General features: G+C 37.0%; 1 protein-coding gene across 1 annotated transcript in view; it reads right to left on the reverse strand.

The window, feature by feature from the left end:
* LOC111142236 (otogelin like) overlaps nt 1-23,144 on the reverse strand; it is a 129,080-nt gene that overhangs the window by 100,434 nt on the left and 5,502 nt on the right. The window contains exons 4-10 of the mRNA XM_022495278.1: nt 21,924-21,990; nt 20,058-20,156; nt 18,329-18,483; nt 13,404-13,525; nt 9,668-9,873; nt 4,093-4,220; nt 3,622-3,728 (exon numbers count right to left, since the gene is read on the reverse strand). Of these exons, the coding sequence (XP_022350986.1) occupies nt 3,622-3,728; nt 4,093-4,220; nt 9,668-9,873; nt 13,404-13,525; nt 18,329-18,483; nt 20,058-20,156; nt 21,924-21,990 (884 nt within the window). The remainder of the gene's footprint in view (nt 1-3,621; nt 3,729-4,092; nt 4,221-9,667; nt 9,874-13,403; nt 13,526-18,328; nt 18,484-20,057; nt 20,157-21,923; nt 21,991-23,144) is intronic.

Here is a 23,144-nt window from a genome sequence, read left to right on the forward strand (position 1 = left end):
TGGCAAAGTTAGAAGCATTTCCTTGTTGCTAGGTTTATCAATGTTTGTTTCAAATTTTTATTTAAATTCTAGAGGGTTAACATACAGTGTAAAATTGGTTTCAGGAGTGGAATTAAGGATATCATCATTTACATATAAAACTCAGTGCTCATTCCAACAAGTGTCCGTTCTTAGTGCCCATTGCCCATTCTTAATGCCCACAACCCATTTAGCCCATCCCCTACCTACCTCCCCTCCATAAGGAAAGGAAAAAAAAGAAAAGAAAGGGAGACAAACCATAAGAGACTATTAAGTATAGAGAACAAACTGAGGGTAAGTTTATCATTCTCAAAGCAGAAATAGGAGGGCATACATTAAAAGATTATTTTATCATCCTCTCAATTCCAACTCAGATGTCATCTCCTTTGTGGAACTGTGGTAGGCATTTCCTGATAAAGCCAGAAATCCTCTCCTCCACAGCCACAATACACCACATTTAGAACATGTGACCTGTTTCTCCCCCATTAGAATGTGAGTTCCTAGGACAGGGTCCATGTCTAAGCTGTTGCTGTTTTTCCAAGATGTGGCACAATGCTCAGCTCAGAATCGCTGCTGAGCAAATGTGTGTTGAATTGAATTCAAAATACTATAATAATGTAAGCAGGAAATTAATCTGTGTTCAGCAGATTCACAATTCTATTCTCCTGATACAGGATCTTAGTGGTGTCATCCTGTAATATAAAAAATGAAGGGACGCCTGGGTGGCTAAGCAGAGAGCCTGCTTCTCTCTTTGCCTGCTCTGCCTGCTGCTCTCCCTGCCTGTTCTCTCTTTCTGACAAATAAATAAATAAGAAATGAAGAGAAGTTCCTTTAGGGGAGAAGGGACGTAAGGAAGACTAGTCCTGGGTGAAATATTGAGACACATAAAAGGCTAACTCTGGTAGCTTCTCACTTCTATTTAATAAAGGCCCACTCACTTGATTTATAACACAACATCTTTCTTTGGTATTGCATGGCTGCTCTGCCCCCAAACCCGGCCTCTTCACCTCCAACACACCACTTAAGAAATCAGTTGATTTCCCTTTCTTCTGTCTTGTTGTTGGTGTATAGAAACACAACTGATTCTGTACATTGATTTTATATCCTGATACTTCACTGAATTCTTATATGAGTTTTAGGAGTTTGGGAGTGGAATCTTTTGGGTTTTCTACATAAAGTATCGTACCATCTGCAAAGAGTGAGAGTTTGACTTCTTCTTTGCTGATTTGGATGCTTTTTATTTCTTTTTGTTGTCTGATTGCTGAGGCTAGAACTTCCAGTACTATGTGGAATAGCGGTGGTGACAGTGGACATCCCTGCTGTACCTGAGGGGAAAAGCTCTCAGTTTTTCCCCTTTGAGAATGATACTCTCTGTGGGTCTTTCATAGATGGTTTTTATGATAAGGAGTCAATCCCATTTACAATTACATCCAAAACCATAAGATACCTAGAAATAAATATAACCAAAGAGGCAAAGAATCTATACTCAGAAAATTATAGAATACTCATGAAAGAAATTGAGGAAGAAACAAAGAAATGGAAAAACCTTCCATGCTCATGGATTGGAAGAAGAAATATTCTTAAAAAGTCTATGCTACCTAGAGCAATCTACACATTTAATGCAATCCCTATCAAAATACCATCAATTTTTTTCTTAGAAATAGAACAAACAATCCTAAAATTTCTATGGAAGCAGAAAAGATCCCAAATAGCCAGAACAATGTTGAAAAAGAAAAACAAAGCAAGAGGCATCACAATGGTGGGCTTCAAGCTCTATTACAAAGCTGTCATCATCAAGACAGTATGGTACTGGCATAAAAACAGACACATAGATCAGTGGAACAGAATAGAGAGCCCAGAAATAGACCCTCAACTCTATGGTCAACTAATCTTCTACAAAGCAAGGAAGAATGTCCAATGGAAAAAAGACAATTTCTTCAACAAATGGTGTTGGGAAAATTGGACAGCCACATGCAGAACAATGAAACTGGACTATTTCCTTACACCACACACAAAAATAGATTCAAAATGGATGAAAGACCTCAATGAGAGATAGGAATCCATCAAAATCATTGAGGAGAACACAGGTAGCAACCTATTCAACCTCAGCTGCAGCAACTTCTTCCTAGGCACATCACCAAAGGCAAGGGAAACAAGGGCAAAAATGAACTATTGGGACTTCATCAAGATCAAAAGCTTTTGCACAGCAAAGGAAACAGTCAAGAAAACCAGAAGACAACTGACAGATGGGAGAAGATATTCACAAATGACATATCGGATAAAGGGCTGGTATGCAAAATCTATAAAGAACTTACCAAACTCAACACCCAAAGAACAAATAATCCAATCAAGAAAAGGACAGAAGACATGAACAGACATTTCTGGAAAGGAGACAACCAAATGGCCAATGGACACATGAAAAAGTGCTCCACATCCCTCAGCATCAGGGAAATACAGATCAAAACCACAATGAGATACCACCTCACACAAGTCAGAATGGCTAAAATTAACAAGTCAGGAAATGACAGATGCTGGCAGAGATGTGCAGAAAGGAGAATCCTCCTACACTGTTGGTGGAAATGCAAGCTGGTGCAGCCACTCTGGAAGACAGCATGGAGGTTCCTCATAAAGTTGAAAATAGAGTCACCCTACAACCCAGCAATCTCACTACTGTGTATTTACCCAAAAGTTACAAATGTAGTGATCCGAAGGGTCATGTGCATATCAATGTTTATAGCAGCAATGTCCACAATAGTCAAACTATGGAAAGAGCCTAGATATCCATCGACAGATGATTGGATAAAGAAGATGTAGTATATATATATGTATATAGGATAACTATGGATAACTATGCAGCCATCAAAAGAAATGAAATCTTGCCATTTATGCTGAGCAAAATAAGTCAATCAGAGAAAGACAATTATATGATCTCTCTGATATGAGGAATTTGAGAGACAGGGTGAGGGGTTGTTGGGGGGTAGGGAGGGAAAAAATGAAAAAAGATGGGATTGGGAGGGAGACAAACCATTAGAGACTCTTAATCTCATGAAACAAACTGAGGGTTGCTGGGGGTGGGTAGGAGGATAAGGATAGGGTGGTGGGTTATGGACATTGGGGAGGGTATGTGCTATGGTGAGTGCTGTGAAGAGTGTAAGCCTGATGATTCACAGACCTGTATCCCTGGGGCAAATAATACATTATAGTAGTTATAGTTAGACTTGAAAGGCATATAAAAACATATGTATCATAAATTCATTTCTTTTACTATTTTGATAACTCTATTTCAATATAGTTTCTTTATGTGTCTGATTTTGTGCATTTCAAAACATTATTTTGAAAGAATTTATTGACATCTCTAAACTCCCATAAGGCAACAGTGGAACGAACCATTTAAAAATTGCTGTGTTCTGTTCATGCTGCTTCTATAAACCACTTAGTCTGTACTTATTATCCAGCAAGCTTTTAACAGTTGTTAGTACGGTTTATGTTTTACATTTCCATTATACTTTGTGAACTGCTCAGAGGGCTACGTTAGAGACGTGGTGTTTGCTCTTCTTTTTGGACAAAGAGAATTCAATTACAAATACTAATTATTTCACTTACTTGCAAAGATCATTAACACAGCTGGCAATATACAGATACGGATCAATATACTCATGGCAGCTCAGAAATGGGAACTGCAACAAAATCTGACACTTGAAGAAGATGGCCTGTGTGGAAGAGGATGGCAGTCAGCAGAACATATTTAATGATACAAGTGTACTCTCATTTTTTCTACTGACCTATTGGCAGGGCCTTCCCTTCTTACCAGGAAAGGGAAGGTGATTTATGCTTATCGGTTTTAACCACCATTTTTCTAACTACATATTTGCACAAAGAGTACTGCTCTCATGAAACTTATTACATTCACAATTTCTGAACTATCTTCAAGTTATTCCTGTTGCAGTTACATTACCTGAATTTTACCGGGTTTAATTATGTCCTGTTTGCACCAAAACTGCTTAATATTCAATATGCAAATACAATATATAGGTATTATATCCAACAAGCCCAGACTTTCCACATCAGATTTACCTCAAATGCTGGCATTCCGCTGGAGCATGGATTTGGAAAGTCTGAAGGTGTTGGTACACATTTGGTGTCATCTGGAATGTGCACCGACCAGCTATTTGCAAACATAGCCATGTCTTCTGTATAGTCCTCTATTTCACACACACATACACAAAATATTTATGTGTGTATTAGCATCACTTTACACAAATACAGTTCATCAACATATACTTCTTGGCCAAAAAGTTAAGTTCAATACCTTTATAAATACCAATGATTGTCAGTGATATCAGACTATGCCATTACTTATAAAAACACCGCATTGAACAAAGTGTAAGTACCAAACAAAAGTTCATGTCATTGAAGGAAAAAAGCAAACATCACTGAAGCAACATAAAGAGGCACTGAAAGTGAATGGTACAACATACACACCAGTAAAGCACTCATTAGCCCAAGCGTGTTGTAGAGAGGAGGAAATACACCTAAAACCGAGAAACGTTAAGTAAAAGTTTGGTATGAAATTTTTCTGACAGGCCTTTCATTATATTTAAGATTAGTCAGAACCTTGCTAAAATCAAGTTTCCATTTTTGAGGTACACCACAATAAAAAATATATATATATTTTGTGAAGATTTCTGAAGACAGCCACAAAAACAATGAAAGACTGGAGAAGACATTCAGAGAAGGCCAAGAAGTGAATCCATTTCATCTGAATATGATCAACAATGTTTCTAAACGTGCTCAAGACAGACAGTTAAGGAAGCGTGATACTATCCTAGCGTTGTGCAGAGGCAAGATTCAGGAGTGAATATGCAGGCAGCAGCAGACAGATGGTTGGTGGTGAGCTTTCTGGGCTCTCTGCTTCAGATCAAGTTTCAATCATGTTAGCACCTGGCCTGAGAACAAGTTAAGGGCCTTGTGTGAAAATTAATCCTGCTCCCCCATTCAGCCAAAGGTTGAATCTAGGGGCGCCTGGGTGGCTCAGTGAGTTCAAGCCTCTGCCTTCGGCTCAGGTCATGGTCCCAGGGTCCTGGGATGGAGCCCAGCATTGGGCTCTCTGCTCAGCAGGGAACCTGCTTCCTCCTCTCTCTCTGCCTGCTTCTCTGCCTACTTGTGATCTCTGTCTGTCAAATAAATAAATAAAATCTTTAAAAAAAAAAAAAAAGGTTGAATCTAAAATCTAGAGATGTAGCAGAACCAACCAGGCAACATCCCAAAGTTTCATGGAAGACAACAGTAAGAGGTGAGCTATAGGTTTCTCACCACTTAGATTTATGCAGTCTGCCATGGACAACAAGTTTCTGCACCACTAGAATAAGAAATCTCAAGCCAAATGTTTGACCACTCTCTGCATCTTCAGGATAGGAACATGCCTGCTGGTTAACACCAACTGCTGGGGAGATAGTGAGAGTTCATCTACAAGAATGCTTCACTCTCTTAGTGTAAGATCCCAAACTTTACCGTGGCCCGGAAGACGTTTTCCGATATGGTCCCTGCACTCCCCTTACTCCCCACCTCCTTTGCCCACCCCACTCCCATGCACCCCTCCCTCTCTTATCCCTGCTGAGTCTACTCCAGTCATACCAGCCTTATACTGTTCTCCACTCTAGCTCATTCCCTCCTTGCTCTTGCTTTTGCTCCCCGTTCTTCAAAATTCCCTCTAATCTTCCCTCTGTTCTCTCAGCTAGGTGTCTGTTTAGTATGACCTACCTCCTCAGAGATGTCTTCTTGGTCACATGATCTGAACTACCACCAGATACTCTTCTATCGCTCTTAATCTCCTTTCCCAAATTCTTTTTTTCATAGCTGCTATTGCTTACCAAAATTATATGTTAATTTTTCTCTATTTCTTTTGTCTTCTTCTACATATAGGGCAATGGTTTGTCAAAGCTGCCCTGATTGCTTCTCCCTAGTTTAGTATCTGGCATGTAGTAGGGGTTCAAAATACATTTGCTAAATAAGTGAATGAATAAATAAAGGGGGGGGGTTGCAAAATTTAAATAGATTACTAGAATCCTAAAGCTTTCCAGTTTATCCGGCTCACCTCATCATCTCTGATATTGCTGGAAATGTTCCACTGAACAAAGCATCAGCCTTGTCCAATATACTTTTTATTTTTAAATGTGTATTTATTTATTTGAGAGAGAGAGAGAGAGAGAGAGAGGGAGCTCCTGGGGTGGGGGGTGGCAAAGGGAGAGGGAGAGAGAATCTCCACCTTATTCCCTACTGATTACAGAGCCCCAGGCTGCACTAGAACCCTGAGCTCATGACCTGAGCTGAAATTAAGAGTTGGATGCTTAACCAACTGAGCCACCCAGATACCCCTAATACACTTTTTTTTAAAAAAAGGGAAATCTGATGTTATTTTTTTAAAGAGAGGGAGCCCATGTTCATGCTCACGAGAGAAAGCTGGAAGGGGAGAGAGAGAGAAAGAATCCCAAGCAGCCTCCCTGTTGAGTGGGGAGCTGACATGGGGCTGGATCTCACAACCCTGAGATCATGACCTGAGCAGAAACCAAGAGTCAGATGCTCAACCAACTGAGACACCCAGGCGCCCCCAATGTTACTTTTAAGTAAATCTATAGTCACATTTCATTTCAAAACATCTTTTTTGAAGAGTCTGTAGGACCGAAAATACTACCCGAAGGCCCACTGATTTCAATATCTATGCACAAATTTTAATGTAACTAAACAACCTGGACAGCCCCTTAGAGTTCACTTTAATTCCAGTTTATAGCTACATATTTATCTATTTTTATGACATCATAATAATAAAAGTCCCAAAAGTTGGCTATAATGAGACTTTAAATCCATATCGATTGGTTGTCTGGAAGACTGCAAAACTAAATTTAAAATGTTTCACATAATATATGCTACAAGTAAAGTAATTTCTTGCACATACTGGAACTCTTTCTAAGAGTGAAAATGAGGCATTATTAATTACTATGTTGGGAAAAACAAGAGTAAGCCAGGGCATCTATTTTGATGTGTAGCTAGCTATAAACATGAATTATGGAACCAGAAGCTCATTGAGACAATCAATTAAAATATTTCTATATCCACAGAAATTCTGAAAAGCCTCATTTCTTTGTGAAGTCATCCCTGAAGAATAGAAATGCAGGGAGAAATACAATTTTAATCACTGTTAAGAAACTGTGCGTTCAATGGCTTTCAATCAAACTACCTCAGTGCCTCTGAAGTTTTATCTAATCAGCAAAGAACAGGCTGAGTTTCAAAAAATGCTAGGTAATACGGCTAAAGCTAAAGGTAATACGGCTCAAATGTAGACATGTTTTTGCATTATTAGAATAGGAGAAAATCGGAGGGCATGTTCTAGTCACATCCTTACAAGTTATTGTGTTTTTTTTTATTATTATTATTATTACTCTGCTTCACACTGTGCACCAAATTAAACTATGAAAAATCTGAAATCTCTCTTTAGGCTCTTCCTACCAACTTTCCAGGGTCCTTCTTGCCTTCTGCCAATTCAATAATAATTCAGTCCACTTGCCGCCTGCCGGTCCTCTCCCACCCAGAATCCGCTAACACTCTTCCGCATGCTGCCCAGTTATCTCACCATTTTATGTACCAGATTATCAAAGTCTGTCTGACCCTCAGCTCAAATCCTTACCTGAGTCCCTCTTCCTCTAGCAAGAGCAGATGCTTTGTTCTAGCCTCACCTCTGTACCATATTCCCCAGACAACCCAGGAGGAAGTTGCCCACAACAGTCTTTTCTAACTCTGAGAACTGAATTGAGTATTATTTTCTTCATGAAGCTTTGACACCAAAGAAAAAGAAATCAATAACAACCATCTGATTGATCTGCCTAAATCCAAAACCCTACTTCCTAATAGAGTCTCAAAACTCCAAGTTTGTGAACTCTGTCATTCTCAATATCCAAATGAAAACACTAATTCATGATGATCTCAATACTGTACATCTGTGTGGTGCTCACAGACTTTTGAACACTTTCACTTACATTTTCTCATTTGATCCTCAAAGGTTAGGAAGCTCGTAGGTCTTTACTATTATCTTCATTTTACATAGGAGAAAAATCAACCAGCTTGGAACCCTGTTCTGTACTCTCAGTGCTAGTAAACTAATCCTGACGATGCCTTATCCATCTTGGGTAAAATGTTTGCATTTTAACAAGGGCCTCTTAAAACAATGTCTTTAATCAAATGTTTTCCTATTAGCTCCATTCTAGGCTACTTGAGAACACCTGGAGATGATTATAAATTAGCTAAAACATATTCAGTATTAACGATGTGCCAGACACTGGATTACATGTTTTACATGGATTATCTCAGTTAATCCTTGCAACTCCATGCTATTATTAAGTCATTAAACTAAGAAAGTTTAATATGTGGCAAAGAAGGATTTGAACCCCACAATCTGACTCCAGAACCCACCCTCTAAGTAGGACTTTCACTGTCTCTTAAAACACAACATGAGGTGACACTTCTCTGTGAATTGTATACTATAAAACATACATATGACATAGCATTTTTACAGGTTAAGTCAGTTTCTCACACATTTATCTAAGCATGGGATTGGAAGCCAGTAAGGTCTCTAATCCAACCCTGACAATACCATTTACAAGCTGTGTTGCGTTGGGCACATACCCTTGAGTCCTCTTTGTACAATTAAGAAAATGCCAGCCACCCTACAGGATGATGTAAGTGTTGGGAATAATATAGCTACATGTTCATATTAACTGTTACTATAAATAGTATCAAGGTATATTGTTATTATTACTGACAACACTATGAACTCAGAATAATTATATCTCTATTTTACAGCTGAAAATAACTGAACATCAGAGAGATTAAATGAGTTCCCTCAAGTTACACAACATGTAAGCGTTGGAGGAAGATTCACAGTCTAGAGTGCTGATATTAAGAACAGTATTCTTTATCGCACCTTGAAATGTGGACCTAAATTGTAACCGTGTCCTGTGATTCTTATTCTGTTTCCATTCCACACTAGTATCTAAATTGAAAGAGAACCCATTTTTAATGGCACACTGAGATTAGTTTCATAACTTAGTATAAGTAGGTAAATGATGGTATGTATGTCATTATACATGATAAAAAAAAACAAATCTTTCCAAGTTTTCATTCAGCTTTTATAAGTTCTGTTCACATTATTATCTTTACAAAACCATCATTTGGTAGTCAATGAATTCATTCTATGAAGACTAGAGGCAAAATATCTTTTGTCCAAAAGTAGATAAGTTTGTTTCAAATGGGTATGAATCACTAAAAGATAAGCCCAGACAACGGGGGAGTCTGTTTTGTTCATTGATGTATCCCAAGCTCCTACAACAGGGTAGGACACAAAGTCAATGCTCATTTAATATTTGTTACATGAGTAAGACTTGTATCTTAATTTAGTAAATGTAAACTAGCTTACGGTTTTTGAGAATGACACAAACATATTTCTATTCAATCTTCACTTAAAATCACTGTAGCCGGCAAGGGATAGATTCTAATTTTACCCAACCTGGGATAAATTGCACTCTTCTGGATACAAATAGCTTGATCAGTGAGGGAAGAGGACCTCAGAAGTACCACACATTTCTTCTACTGCACTTACCTTGTTGAATGATAAAATCATCAGATTGAATGTCATTGTAGTTTCCACATAAACCACACGATTTCCCTTTATGCTCCTGAGACAGTTTGAGGTAAATTCCAGATATTCCATCCCAAGCCAATGAAAAACCAAAGGTTGTTTTCACCAGAATATAGTCAGCTAGTTTCTCAATGAAAACCTGCCCAACAGTCTGAGGCAACGTTAAACTTGAAAAATAGAATAAAGGCAATTTAAGAATTATGATGACGAATTCATTACACATGATAAATTTCTTTCTTCAAGTGACTGAGAAGTAAATAAAATATCATTATTATTCAAAATTACTGAATGAACTATGCAGCTAGATTTTCCAGGCTGCCATTACAGAGGAAATCTCAACATTTTGGAAAAATTCAATATCAAAATAAAAAGACAACCAAAATTGGTACCTATTTTCCCCACTGGTAAAGATTTTCTACATATAATTGGATGTCTTATTCAACCAACAAAAAATGCATTTCTGCTAAATATCAATGATTTTATAAAACTGAAAAATAACCTTGTCTATTTAGAATAATGAGAGCTTAAATGTATTTATTTTTATCTAGAGAGTACAAGATAATCTAAAAATGCTGGACAACAATTTTGAAGTAAGGAGAAACAATGGTGCAAATAGGTAAAAACACTGAGTTCAGACTTTGTCTAATTTTGTTTTAAACGTGGCTATAAGGAAATAGGAGCTTCTATCCCCAAAATGTCACCTTGGCAGAAGTCATTGTTTTCCAAAAGAAAAATGTCTGGGCGTGATTAATTAGAATTTGCATTTTTAGTGCTTCAAAGTACATTATTAGGAACATAAAATACTTTGTTATACAGTATTACATAGGAGTTATAGTCAAATTTTTAAATTGGATGTAATTAAGCCTATTTAAACAAGAGTCACATTGAATATTTAAATTCCTGTTCCAATGTCCAGTCCTTCCACTTTTCACAAACATGGACACATAGAAAGGAAGTGGGAAAAATGAGAGACTTGAAGAAAACTAAGCAACTGGACATTTTAAAAGTACAGTAAATCACCTAAAATACTTTTGAAAAGTCACTGATCTCCTTCCATCCATGAAAATTACAGAAAAGAGCACGCACTAATAATTAAGAAAATGGAAGGAAAAAATCATTTTTATTAAAATAGCCATGCTAAGTGAAACTTAAAAACTATGAGTGAAGAGGGAGGTTAATTAGTATGTTCATACATTAAACACTTCAAATTAGTGAGTTCCTTTCCAGAAAGAGTATGCTCCATGGAAGAAAAATTATAAAATCAAACATAACTCATTAACAAAATGGTAATTCCCAAAGAAACAATTCAAAATATCTGTAATCACTTGTATAGAGCTGGTTGCAAATCACTTTTTATGCAGAATTAGTTATAAGAATAAAAAAATAACTAAACTTTACCCTGAAGGACAAATATGACTGCAGCTAACTACTACCGTAACTTATTCTTATTAAAAATTATAAGCATGAGAAATTCCTATTAAATTCACAGTAAAAGTCTCTATGAGTAATGTCATTTAAATTTGCAAGTTTATAAAAGCTATGCTTGAAAAAAGTAAATCACATTTTATAAAGATATTTCTTTGCTACAGAATGTTAAGTGTATGGAGATACAGTTGTTCTGCTGTGGATATTTTTTGGTTTGGTCATTTATCATTTGATTCTTTCACAGCAAATTTTTTTTTTTTAAAGATTTTATTTATTTATTTGACAGAGAGATCACAAGCAGGCAGAGAGGCAGGCAGAGAGAGAGGAGGAAGCAGGCTCCCATAGAGAGCAGAGAGCCCGATGCGGGGCTCGATCCCAGGACTCTGAGATCATGACCTGAGCCGAAGGCAGCGGCTTAACCCACTGAGCCACCCAGGTGCCCCCTTTCACAGCAAATTTGATGAAGTACACAATTTTTGAAACTAGAGGATGCCTAACTGTGATTATCCAGCTGTGTATAACATAAAAAGATACTAGTAGAGATAGGGGATAATAGCAAAAATTACATTATCTACTGTAAATTTAAGAAAAACTGCATGTAACTTAGTCAGGAAATTTTCACAATGCAAACTAAAATGAATGTACAAATTAATGCTGAAAATTATTCATGGATTCATATGTACCAAAACCCTTCATTTCACAGGCGAAAGAACCAAAGTCTAGAGAGGTAAGATGCAATTTGCAGAGACTTGCACTTTTGATTTGATTTGATTTTGGCAAATATTTCTCTAACACCTGCTTTGAATTAGGCCCTAGGCCAGGTGCAGTATTATTATAAGCAAAATAGCTGAATAATAAGAAAACCATCCTCCTTCCATCATACAAATCATACAAATGGAATCTCTCATACAAATGGAAATCCTCAAAGAAATATTTTCTCTGAGATTTAACAAAGAGTTAGTATTCCTGAAAATCTACTTGAAAGGTGCTTTTTTGTTTTATAAGACATAATGATTTTTTTTAAAGAGCTCATTGTGTTACCCCAAATCCCATATAAGGAATTCTAAATTACTATTTAAATTCAGCTCCAAAAAATACATATCAATTGCATTATTATCCCATTCAAAAGGTGCAGGTTTCTTTTCTAAGAAAATGAGAAGTACAGAACCTAAATGATCAAGAAAATAAGCCTGAGAGAGGTGAGAGACTGCTTGGGGTCCCCTGACTGTGACAAAGTCTAGGTCAGTGCTTGGCTGCCTGGAGCGTCATCCAAAACCCTTCATGCTATCACCTGCTGCCTCTTGAGGAATCCAAACTGAGAAAAAAGTACACAGGTTGGTAAGACTGGCAAGAATCCCCAGGGTTCAAATGAATTCTAAATGAAAGACAGAATTGTTCCATCCCACATTTTACTTTTTCTGGCATAGCTCAGCCAAGAAATCTTAAAATTGACTAATTCTATATTTATTTAAATTAGAAGGTGGATTATTCCACAGTATTCCAACCTTACATATGTAAAACCTTTCTTCAAACTAATAAACACCCCCTTCCCCCAAACTCTCAGGCCTTATTCTTGGTAGCTAGGAAGGCAAAACTGGGCCTTTCTCTGATCTATTTGAGAAGGCCAGTTATTGATTGGCTCTGAATCTTTGTCAGAATACTAACAGAAAGTCTCAAGTGACACCCAAGCCTCATTCATACACATTTGGAAAAGACTTCCACAGGTTTAGTTATATTTTAAGTAACTGCGAAGGAAGAAAGGGAGGGAGGGGGGAAGGGGAGAAGGAAGAGAGGAAGTGGGGAGGGAGGAAGAAAGAGGGGAGGGAGGGAAGATGCAAGAAAGAGAGAAAGAGAAAGAAAAAAAGAGAGAAAGAGAAAGAAAAAAAGAAAGAAAGAAAGAAAAGAAAGAAAGAAAGAAAGAAAGAAAGAAAGAAGAGAAGATTTAAGAAAGAGGGCAAGTATAATTGAAGAGTTGAACTATGAAGATTTCTCCTGAATCTCCTTAGGAAAAAGATGTGATAATCTCATCTGTACCTGTGCAAACCTAAGTGTATCCTACACAAACATTAGGGAGGTAAAACTGGTTAGGTTCTGGTCACCTGACTGGCCTCGGAGCCTGCTGCATTTTAATGTCTGTATGATATAACTTTAAGGTTATTGGTTGACAGAAATCCTTTCTTCTACTCCTCATAATTCAATTTCAAACATGACATGTTTGGAAATTCTACCAGTCCACGGTGTTATTTTCATTATATCAATGATCATATCTTACCTGATTCCATCCTTTTTTATTTCATGCCCATAAATACGAATTTCCTCTTGGTCTGAAAAGAACAAGCTGATTGACCGGTAACAGGAATACACTGAACCATGGCACTTAGGGCTATTATGAACCTTGAAGGGGGGAAAAAATAGAAAGTGTTGGAACCAACAAGATATGTAGGCCTTCATTTGAGTTCCCAGAGTCACAATGTCAGTTTACAGTTCTACAGCACTGTTAGACCAATGCCACTTCACAAAATTACAAACATTTAGGATTTTCAAGAGAAAAAAAAAAGATTTATCAAAGAAATTGGACAACAAAATTAACTTTTTAAAATATAAAATAATTCAGCATTTTTTAAAAGATTTTTTTTTTTTTATTTGACAGAGATCACAAGTAGGCAGAGAGAGAGGAGGGAGCAGGCTCCCTGCTGAGCAGAGAGTCCGATGTGGGGCTCGATCCCAGGACCCTGGAACCAGGACCTGAGCCAAAGGCAGAGGCTTTAACCCACTGAGCCACCCAGGCACCCCTCAGCATATTTTTTAAATGAGCTGAATCTTTACATGTTGAGTCTCAACATTCTTTTTTTCTCTTTCAAGGTTTTATTTAAATTCAAGTTAGTTCACATACAGTATAGTATTGGTTTCAGAGGTAGAATTTAGTGATTCATCAGTTGCATACAACACCCAGTGCTCATGACTTCAAGTGCCCTCCTTAATGTCCATTACCCAATTACCACACCCCCACCCATCTCCCCTCCAACAACCTTCAGTTTGTTCCCTATAGTTAAGAGTCTCTTATGGTTTGCCTCCTTCTCTGTCTTAATCTTATTCTATTTTTCTTTCCCTTCTTCTATGTTCATCTGTTTTGTTTCTTAAATTCCACATATGAGTGAAATCATATGGTATATGTCTTTCTCTGACTGACTTATTATTTTAAAGATACCTGGTATGCACTAGAAAAAAATTAATTCTGACAGAAAGACAGTAGAGCACCACAAAGAAACACATTTGTAGTTTTCATGTCCATGTCATGTTAGAGACTCATGAAATGGAGCTCTATACAATGCAATACCTAGAGGTTGCAAAAGTGACTAACAACCTCACTAAAAATAAAATTGCTCTAAAAATAAAATAATATTTTAGGAAAGACAAAGATTACTTCTCAAAATTTGATGGGAAATTTAGTTTAGGGAAAGAAAGAAAGAGAAAAGGAAGGGAAGGGAAGGAAGAAGGAAGGAAGGGAGGGAGGGAGGGAGGAAGAGAAAAAGAGAAAGAATAAAGAAAACAAGAAGACAAGAAAGGAGAAGAATGTAAGATTATCTTACTCTATTCCAAAGTTAATTTCAAAGGTTCAAAAAGTAAAGTATAAATATCTGACCATACTGAGAAGAAATTTATGGGGCTAAAGAGTTTAAAGAAAAAAAAATTAGTGATTAGAGTATGTAAGTGTCGCAAACAAAAAAAAATGGATAATTGTATAGATAATAACTCTATACAAATGCACAAAGAGGAGAAACAAAATCATAATAAACTACTGGGCTCAGTTCTAAATAATATTTATATGAATTCATATATACATACATATATGTGTTATATGTAAATCACAATAATAAACCACATATCATTTAACCTGAGATGACGATACAACTCTGTAAAGAGGAGGGAAGGAGAGTGTGTGTGTGTGTGTGTGTGTGTGTGTGTGTATGTGTGTGTGTGTGTGTGTGTGTGTGTGAGGGGCAGGAAAGATGGCATAACAAAGATGATTCCATCTTCTGTAGCAGGAAATGATTGAATAAGGCTTAACTTGAAAGATAAAGAAATAATAGCATATTTGGGCATGTAATGTAAAAGCCAGAAGAAATAGCTTAAGGAGTTGAAGCAATTGCCTTTGGGAGACAGATTTTCGCTAAGGTTGAGAGTGAAAGCAAGCAGGGGCTACATTTTTGCTTCACATGCCTTAGATAAATTTTTAAAACTATGTACAGATATTATTTTTATAAAAGTAAAATTAAATTGAAAAAGAAAATGATCAGGAATAGAAAAAGGATATATGCATAAAGATGTTGATCAATGTATGTATTAAAAGACTGAAAAGGGGCGCCTGGGTGGCTCAGTGGGTTAAAGCCTCTGCCTTCAGCTCAGGTCATGATCCAGGGTCCTGGGATTGAGCCCCGCATTGGGCTTTCTGCTTAGCAGGGAGCCTGCTTCCTCCCCCCTCTCTCTCTGCCTGCCTCTCTGCCTACTTGTGATCTCTGTCTTTGTCAAATAAATAAATAAAATCTTTTTTAAAAAAAAGACTGAAAATATTTTTTTAAAATCTAAATTTCTAAAACAGGGCATAAGTAAGGATTTTGAATATTCCATAAATTGGAACAAAGATAGCTAATAAAAATTTTGGTTTTTCAAGAATATTTGACATGGAAGAAAGTTCTTAACATAAATACCAGGTGAAAATCTCAGACAGAAAATTATACATAGTCTGATTTCAAGATTATAAATGTGTTTAAAATTCAGAGAAAAAAGAGTAGAAGAAAATATGTAAAGCCATTAGCAGTGCTAACTCTATTTTTTAATTTTTATTTAAATTCTAGTTAGTTAACATACACGGTAGTATTGGTTCTAGGAGTAGAATTTAGTGATTCTTCACTTACATACAACACCCAGTGCTCATCATGCCAAATGCCCGCTTTTGTAGCCATCAACCCTCTAGACCATCCCCCCACCCTCCAACAATCCTCAGTCTGTTCTCTAACCTTAAGAGTCTATTATGATTTGCTTCCCTCGCTCTTTTCCCCCCTCCCATATGTTCATCTGTTTGTTTCTCAAATTCCGCACATGAGTGAAATCATGTGGTATTTGTCTTTCTCTAACTGACTGACTTTGCTTAGCATATTACTCTCTATCTTCACTCATGTCATTGCAAATGGCAAGATTTCATTCTTTCTGATGGCTGAGTGATATCCTGGAAAACAATATGGAGGGTCCCCAAAAAGTTAAAAATAGAACTATCCTATGACCCAGTAATTGCACTACTAGGTATTTACCCAAAGAATACAAAAATACAGATTCGAAGGGATACATGCAGCCTGATGTTTATAGCAGTATTATCTACATTAGCCAAAGGATGGACAGAGCCCAAATGGCCATTGACTGCAGTCTATATAGCAGTAGTTCAAACACTATTTTTGTAGACTTCTCTGAAATTTTTTAAATTTTCTACAAGAAAAGTAAACTACTTCAAGAAGTATAAAAGACATGAGAATTTTCTTGTAAAAGATTAGACTAATTTTTGAGTAAAACCACTTACATGTCATCTTATAACTTGTAGCTTGTTAAGAGGTTTAAGTTTATCAAAGGTGAGAACAGGGACACCTGGAAAGCTCAGTCAGTTAAGTATCTGCCTTAGGCACAGGTCATGATCTCAGGGTCCTGGGATCAAGCCCCACATTGGCACCCTGCTTAGCGGGGTGTCTACCTTTCCCTTTCTCTCTGCCCCCTCCCCAACTTGTGTTCTCTCTCTTTCAAATAAATAAATAAAATCTAAAGAAAGAAAGAAAGAGAAAGGAAGAAGGAAGGAAGGAAGGAAAGAAAGAAAGAAAAAGAAAGAAAGAAAGAGAGAAAGAAAGAAAAAAGAAGAACTATTTCCATATTCAGGGGAAAGATGACATTTAAAATGAAGGAATTTGTTGCCTAGAAAGAAAATTCCACCAGCTAAAACAGAGCTAAGTAGAAACAAAATTAGCTCTGGGAGCACAGTTCAGCATTGTGTGCCATTATCAAAGGATAGATTATCTAGTTGACACTTTATTCTTCAGAAGGGTGAGACCCTGGACAAGAACATTTCAATGAGGGAGTCAGAAGGTGTTTGAGTGATAAACCCAGCGAGAGAGTGGAGGAGAAACAGACAATAAGTGGCTGAAAGCAGGAGCTCTGTAAATACTGAAGATGCTTGCCACTGACTTCCCTATCTAAAGACACAGAGGATTTTTTTATCCTTATGCCTCATAAGTTAACTTTCAGTAGACCTCATTTCCTTTCTGGGTCACAAGGCTTTTGTTGCTCTTAAAAAACTTCAAATCCTACTTTTTAAAATTTGCACCACCTAGGAGAGGAGAATTTAGGCAACTTCAATTTAAATTAGAAGGGAAAAAGAAAACAGAGGTTTGAACAAATGATGCCTATGGAGAGTTCTAGCTTTAGAACAGGATAGCACAGCTGTCTCATGACTCTGCTTGGAGACAGCTAGAAAGTCAGGGCAAGAGAGTGCGACAGGGAAAGAGTCCTGACTTTTTTACTTCAACTAGAGCCACTCTGCAGCTTGCATTCTGAGCAGTCTCTTAGGAATTCTTCCAAATCAAGAGTTCAGCTAAACACTATCTCTCTGCACTCAATTATACAGTATGAACCAACCTAGTAAGTGCCTGTCTCTATGTCCTTGGGCCTTGCTTCTGTGCTCCATTTCCTGAATGCCAGCCTCTGATCACACTAAGGGGTGCCTTCAAAAAAAATTAATCCAGGGGAACATCACAATGGTAGCATCAGGAAAGAAATCTGTATGAGCAATTTGGTTAGCATCCAAACCCACGCCCTCTTCAAAATGTTTGAATACAATCTGAATAATGGGGATATGAACCAGAAGTGATATTATGACATTGTAATATAGACATTTTGCATTACCTATAACTCTCTCCCACATGGATCCAAACCCTTCTTCTCCCCGTCCAAAGCTCCATCTCAATAAGATAGACTCAATTTAGCTACAAATTGGGTCCATCCCATTAAAAATGAATCCTTCTCCTTCTCCAGTCAGAGCCCCAAGTATTTGCACTATGATTATTATATATTTTCCATCATTTGCGCACGCCTTTAAAAATATAGACTTTGCCAGGAAAAAAAAAATCTTTAAGTTAATTATGCCCTAGGATCACCTACCCATACAGTGTACTGAGGCTCCAAATTACCACAGTCCTTTGCAAAAATGTAAGAACAGTTTCCTGGGAAATAATAGTAAATGCCATCAAAAGTTTCAAAGTGGTACTGTCCCCAGGTTTTGCAAATCCCATCTCTGCCATTGCCCATGTTTGGCACTGAAAAGAAATAAGACAATATTTAATTGAATAAAAGAAATTATATCCTGTTTCTGGCAAGGTTCAGTTATGGTAGGTGATTCCAATTTTCATGAAAATAAATATTTTATTCTTTGGTGGTCAATATCACAGAAAGAAACGACCAATATAAAATTTTGAGTTGTTCTCAAAACTATTAAACTCTTCTAAAGGAAAATATGGTCTCCAAGTTGTTTTGAAGAAAGGTTTTGTGTTAGAAACGTCTTTAAATTTTGCTTCCAGAAGAAGACTAGAAGAAGAGAATAGTAAGGAAAATGATACAGTAAAAGAAGGTAATAGAGATAAAACAAACACAGTGGCTTAGAAAAGAAAGAAATGTTATCACCGAGTGCCCTAAATATTTGCATAAGCAGCTCTAGAGTGTTCCAGACTCTGCAATTCTTTCAAAAATATCTCAATAGTACTCACAAAGAAAAATAACCACTGACAAAAGAAAGATCATGTTTATATGTCTGAGACCTTGGGATGGGGAGCATTAGTCATCCAAAGGATGCTGGAATTTAGGAATTCATAGCCTTAAACTGGCCAAATTTCAAACAATATTCATCTTAAATCATACAACTTCATTTCATATCGTCTTTGTGACTACCTCCCTTCTTCCCTTTGTGGATAACCCTCTATTCTATATTAATTTTCTAGATCTTTCCCTTTAGAATAACATGGAAATCAATGACCTTTACCAAAACTCAATATAAAACATTTTAATGCGCGCTGCTGTAGGGAGCACAGAGATAAGGTACAATCATTGCCTTTTTTTTTTTTTTTTTTTGTAATTTTACCTAAATTTTTTAGCCTTGACCAACATCGTCCTTTCCAGGAAAAAACAGAGCGATTCATTGTTCAGTCTTCTCTGACAGTATGCCTTACCTCCATTGCAGATTTTCACAGAATCTTGTACTTTCCTTTTCAGCATGTGGTATAAGTATAACGAATATGTATCCCTTATGCATTGTTCCTTTTTCTAGACTGTAACCTCCCAGAGAGCAGAAGCATGTCTATATTACTCACTATTGTATCCCCAGTGGCAGGTCTGGGATTTAGTAGGTACTCCATAAATACTTATTAAACAAATTAATACTTATCCTTATTGAGGTAGGAACCTATCCCAGACAATGTGGTTAAAAATGTTTTAAAGAACCCTCTGCCTTTGAAGGACTCTCAAAACTGTGTCTATTTTATATACAGAATGTCCAATTAATTCAAAGTAAGAAAAAGAGTGGCTCCAAATAATAAGTCTAATTTATAAAGCAAAACCAGAAATGAGTAAGAACCTGGTTTAATGGACTGATATCATCTATCCATGAAATGGAAAAAAAAAAAAAAACAACCTGAGGAAGTAGTAGAGATCAGTGAGAAGGGAGAGTGGACATATGCATTTTCTTTTACATTATTTCTAAATTGTGGGAATGAATTATGGACACAAGTTAATGCATATTACGATTGCCTCATCTCCCAGTGCATGAACACGGATGTAGCCAATTACACCTTAAAGTTCTCCTTCATTTATAATTCTCTCAAGTAGCCCTGAAACTTACCAATCTGGCACCGTGTCCCAAGTGCCTGAAATATTTGACAGTCACATGTACCAGTCTTAGAGCAGAAAGCTCCGTTAAGGCATTCATGAGGACAAGAACCTGAAGGACAAAAAAAAAAAAAAAAAAAAAAAAAACCAAGTTATCTTCTGGTGTGCATCAGTTCTTATAAACACAATATGTCAAGATTTAGCTTGGACTAACAGTAACCATTATTATTTCAAACAGAACCCTGGGCTTCTTGCCTTGATGAGCTAAAGAATTAAGCCCATCGAGTCTCTATCTAGTTCATTTCATTATGTGTGCTGTGAAACAAGAAAGACAAGCTTTCACATCTCAGACTACCCTGAGAGCAAAGGTTAGCTTCCTTCAAGCAATTGAAAGGTCAAGTTCCCATGTAAGGAATCCCTGTCCCAGATGATGAGAACCAGAAATGAACAAGCTGCAGAAGATTCCATTGACGGAGTCTGGCTCGGCTGCACGTCCAAAGGGTTCCATCTCCAGGAATGAGTGTTGTCTTAAAGAAGTGTCCCTCGTTAGCTCAGGGAATCAGACAAAGTATAAAAAAAAAAAAAAACAAAAAAAAAAACCAGAAACTCTCATTTCTGAGAAGAAGAATTAAACATTTCTTTTTTTTTATTAATATATAATGTATTATTTGTCTCAAGGGTACAGGTCTGTGAATCATCAGTCTTACGTGATTCACAGCACTCACCATACCATATACCCTCCCCAATGAAGAATTAAACATTTCATTCGAAGTGTGTGTGTTAATTAATCTTCAGGTTCCATTACAAATAATACATTCTTTCTGACCCATACTTAATTTTAATGGGGTCTAAACCAAAGTCATGGCCAGCCATCACCAAAAATATTCTTTTTCGTGGAAAGAAACATTGCCCCAAAGGATTCTGTTGAAAGAGGAAGCAAGAAACTATGAGCTTCTGAGTAAGTTTTGAAAATGCAAATGAACCACAGTGAAAACTTTCCCTCTAATAAGGAGAGAGGACAAGGAGCAATCAGCAAATTTCAAACAAGAAGAATTTAAGTAACACATAAAGAGAATGAGAACACATCTTCGAGTCACCACAAAGTGGTACCTCTCTGGACTACATTAAGGTCATGGAAGGCAGTTAACTAGCTGAGATGATTAAACCCAATTCTGCCCAAACGCCATTGTCCTTCTTCGTTTAAGATCCACTGAGCTAATATCTCTTTACATTGAAACATCTACAACTCTCTAATGACATCTTCACTGAGGAAAAATGAGCTGTTTCAATTTTGATCATCAATACAGGTAAAAATTTATGTTTTTCACAAATTTAAGTGAAGTTTCTTCCCCTTTAAGTTTTATCTTAGATCACAATCTTACACTTTTTACAATAAATAAATGCCTAAACACCTAGACAAACACATATATCTCCTTCAAAAATTTATCTACAAGCCCTGTTTTTTTCTCCTGAAAACAACTATCAAACCAAAACTAGCCAGGAATTGCTATATTTTGAGTAAAATGAAAAAATTGAATTAAAGTTCAAGTTCTCATCAGCATTCTGCTTAATGAAAATGGGAAATGGGTAAGCAAAAGTAAGGAGGCCAAGGAAACAAGGAGCCAGGAAATGATGCGGAAAAAAATTGTTTGATACATAGATACTTCCTGATCACGGATTTATCAGCCTACTCTAATTGTTTAATCCTGCTTATTTCCAAATGTAATTCAAATTTCTACATGAAGTGAACTTAACTGTTCCCATTATTACCATCCTGGCTCAGTTTCCTCCTTGCATTAAATGGCAATAGTTAATTCAATATATCCCTCAAAGGGGACTTTCAAGAAAGCAAATACAAAAACAAAGGTGTGACACCGACCTTTTATTTTGCTCTCACCCCAATTAATAGCTTCATGGAAGAAATATCTTGAAGACGTTGCTTCCAACTTTGAAAAACAGAAATAAGAATTCAAGACAGTTAAATTATTTAATTCAAGCCCAATAAGCAAATCAGGAAGTCTGGGAAATAGCTACAGATACAGAAATTATGAATTGTTGACTCTATTTTGTTGGCTTCTGGAGGCAACCAAGGACGCTCCCAGAAGAACCCTTTGTGGTTAGAGGACATGACCCCAAGGTTTGGTTTTGCCTCTTACCTGACTTTGACGAGTCTCTGTCCTCTCTGAGCTCTTTCTTCTCTTGCCTCCCTGTCCTCCTTGAAAAAGAACCTGGGTGGAGTCTAATCTTTGCATTAACTGACTGCTTTGCCTACAGAAGAAGCTCTTCTATGATATTTCCAAGCACAGATGGGGCTGGAGAAAACACATAGGGCTGATGAACCAACAGACAGGGACGTCCACACTGCCTGCAGAGCCATCTGTGAGGACACCATCCACAGAAGCTTCTGCTGCTACAGGGAGAGTGTCCCCCCTCAGTCTCCAAAGAACTGACACTTTAAAGTCTGTAGAACATTCAAATGTATCTTTTTATAGATTCCCCACCACTTTAGGGTAATGGTTAAGAGTATGAATTATGGAATCGGAGAAACCTGGTTGAGAGTCCTGAGTCTTCCAGTCCATATTCTTAGACAAGTTCCCTAAACTCTTAAACAAAAAGAAGTTTTCTAAACTCTTAGTGCCTTCTCTCATTGTCTGTAAAACGGGAATGATGGGTACCTACTTAATTGTGCAGTTATGACAATAAATTCAAATAATGTATGTAAAAATTCTGGTGTAGTGCCTCACATAGAGAGAATTAGCAATAAGGATATTTATATTAATCTAAGCAGTCCCAACAAACCTTAAGATTTCTGGAAGTCAATAGAGCTTACTAGCAAATAACTGTGGATTACTGAAACTAATTAATTAAGGATTTTTATTCAAACTCAGTGATAATTTAGTGTACGGTCTAAAGCAATGTCCTTTCAAATAGGATTTCTATGTTCATCAGAAGAACATACACTCCCAAAGCCTGCCACGTAATTGTCAAATTGAGTACCAGATGTTGTCAGAAAAACTGGAAAGGGTGAAGACAAGAAAAGAGCGGTGATAGGGAATGTGACTTCAGGTCCAAAGTCCTACCTCAACAAATCCCGGTCTCC

The sequence above is a fragment of the Enhydra lutris genome, unplaced genomic scaffold (genome assembly GCF_002288905.1).
Source record: "Enhydra lutris kenyoni isolate GAN:26980312 unplaced genomic scaffold, ASM228890v2 scaffoldscaffold7, whole genome shotgun sequence".
In the NCBI taxonomy this organism is placed as follows: Eukaryota; Metazoa; Chordata; class Mammalia; order Carnivora; family Mustelidae; genus Enhydra; species Enhydra lutris.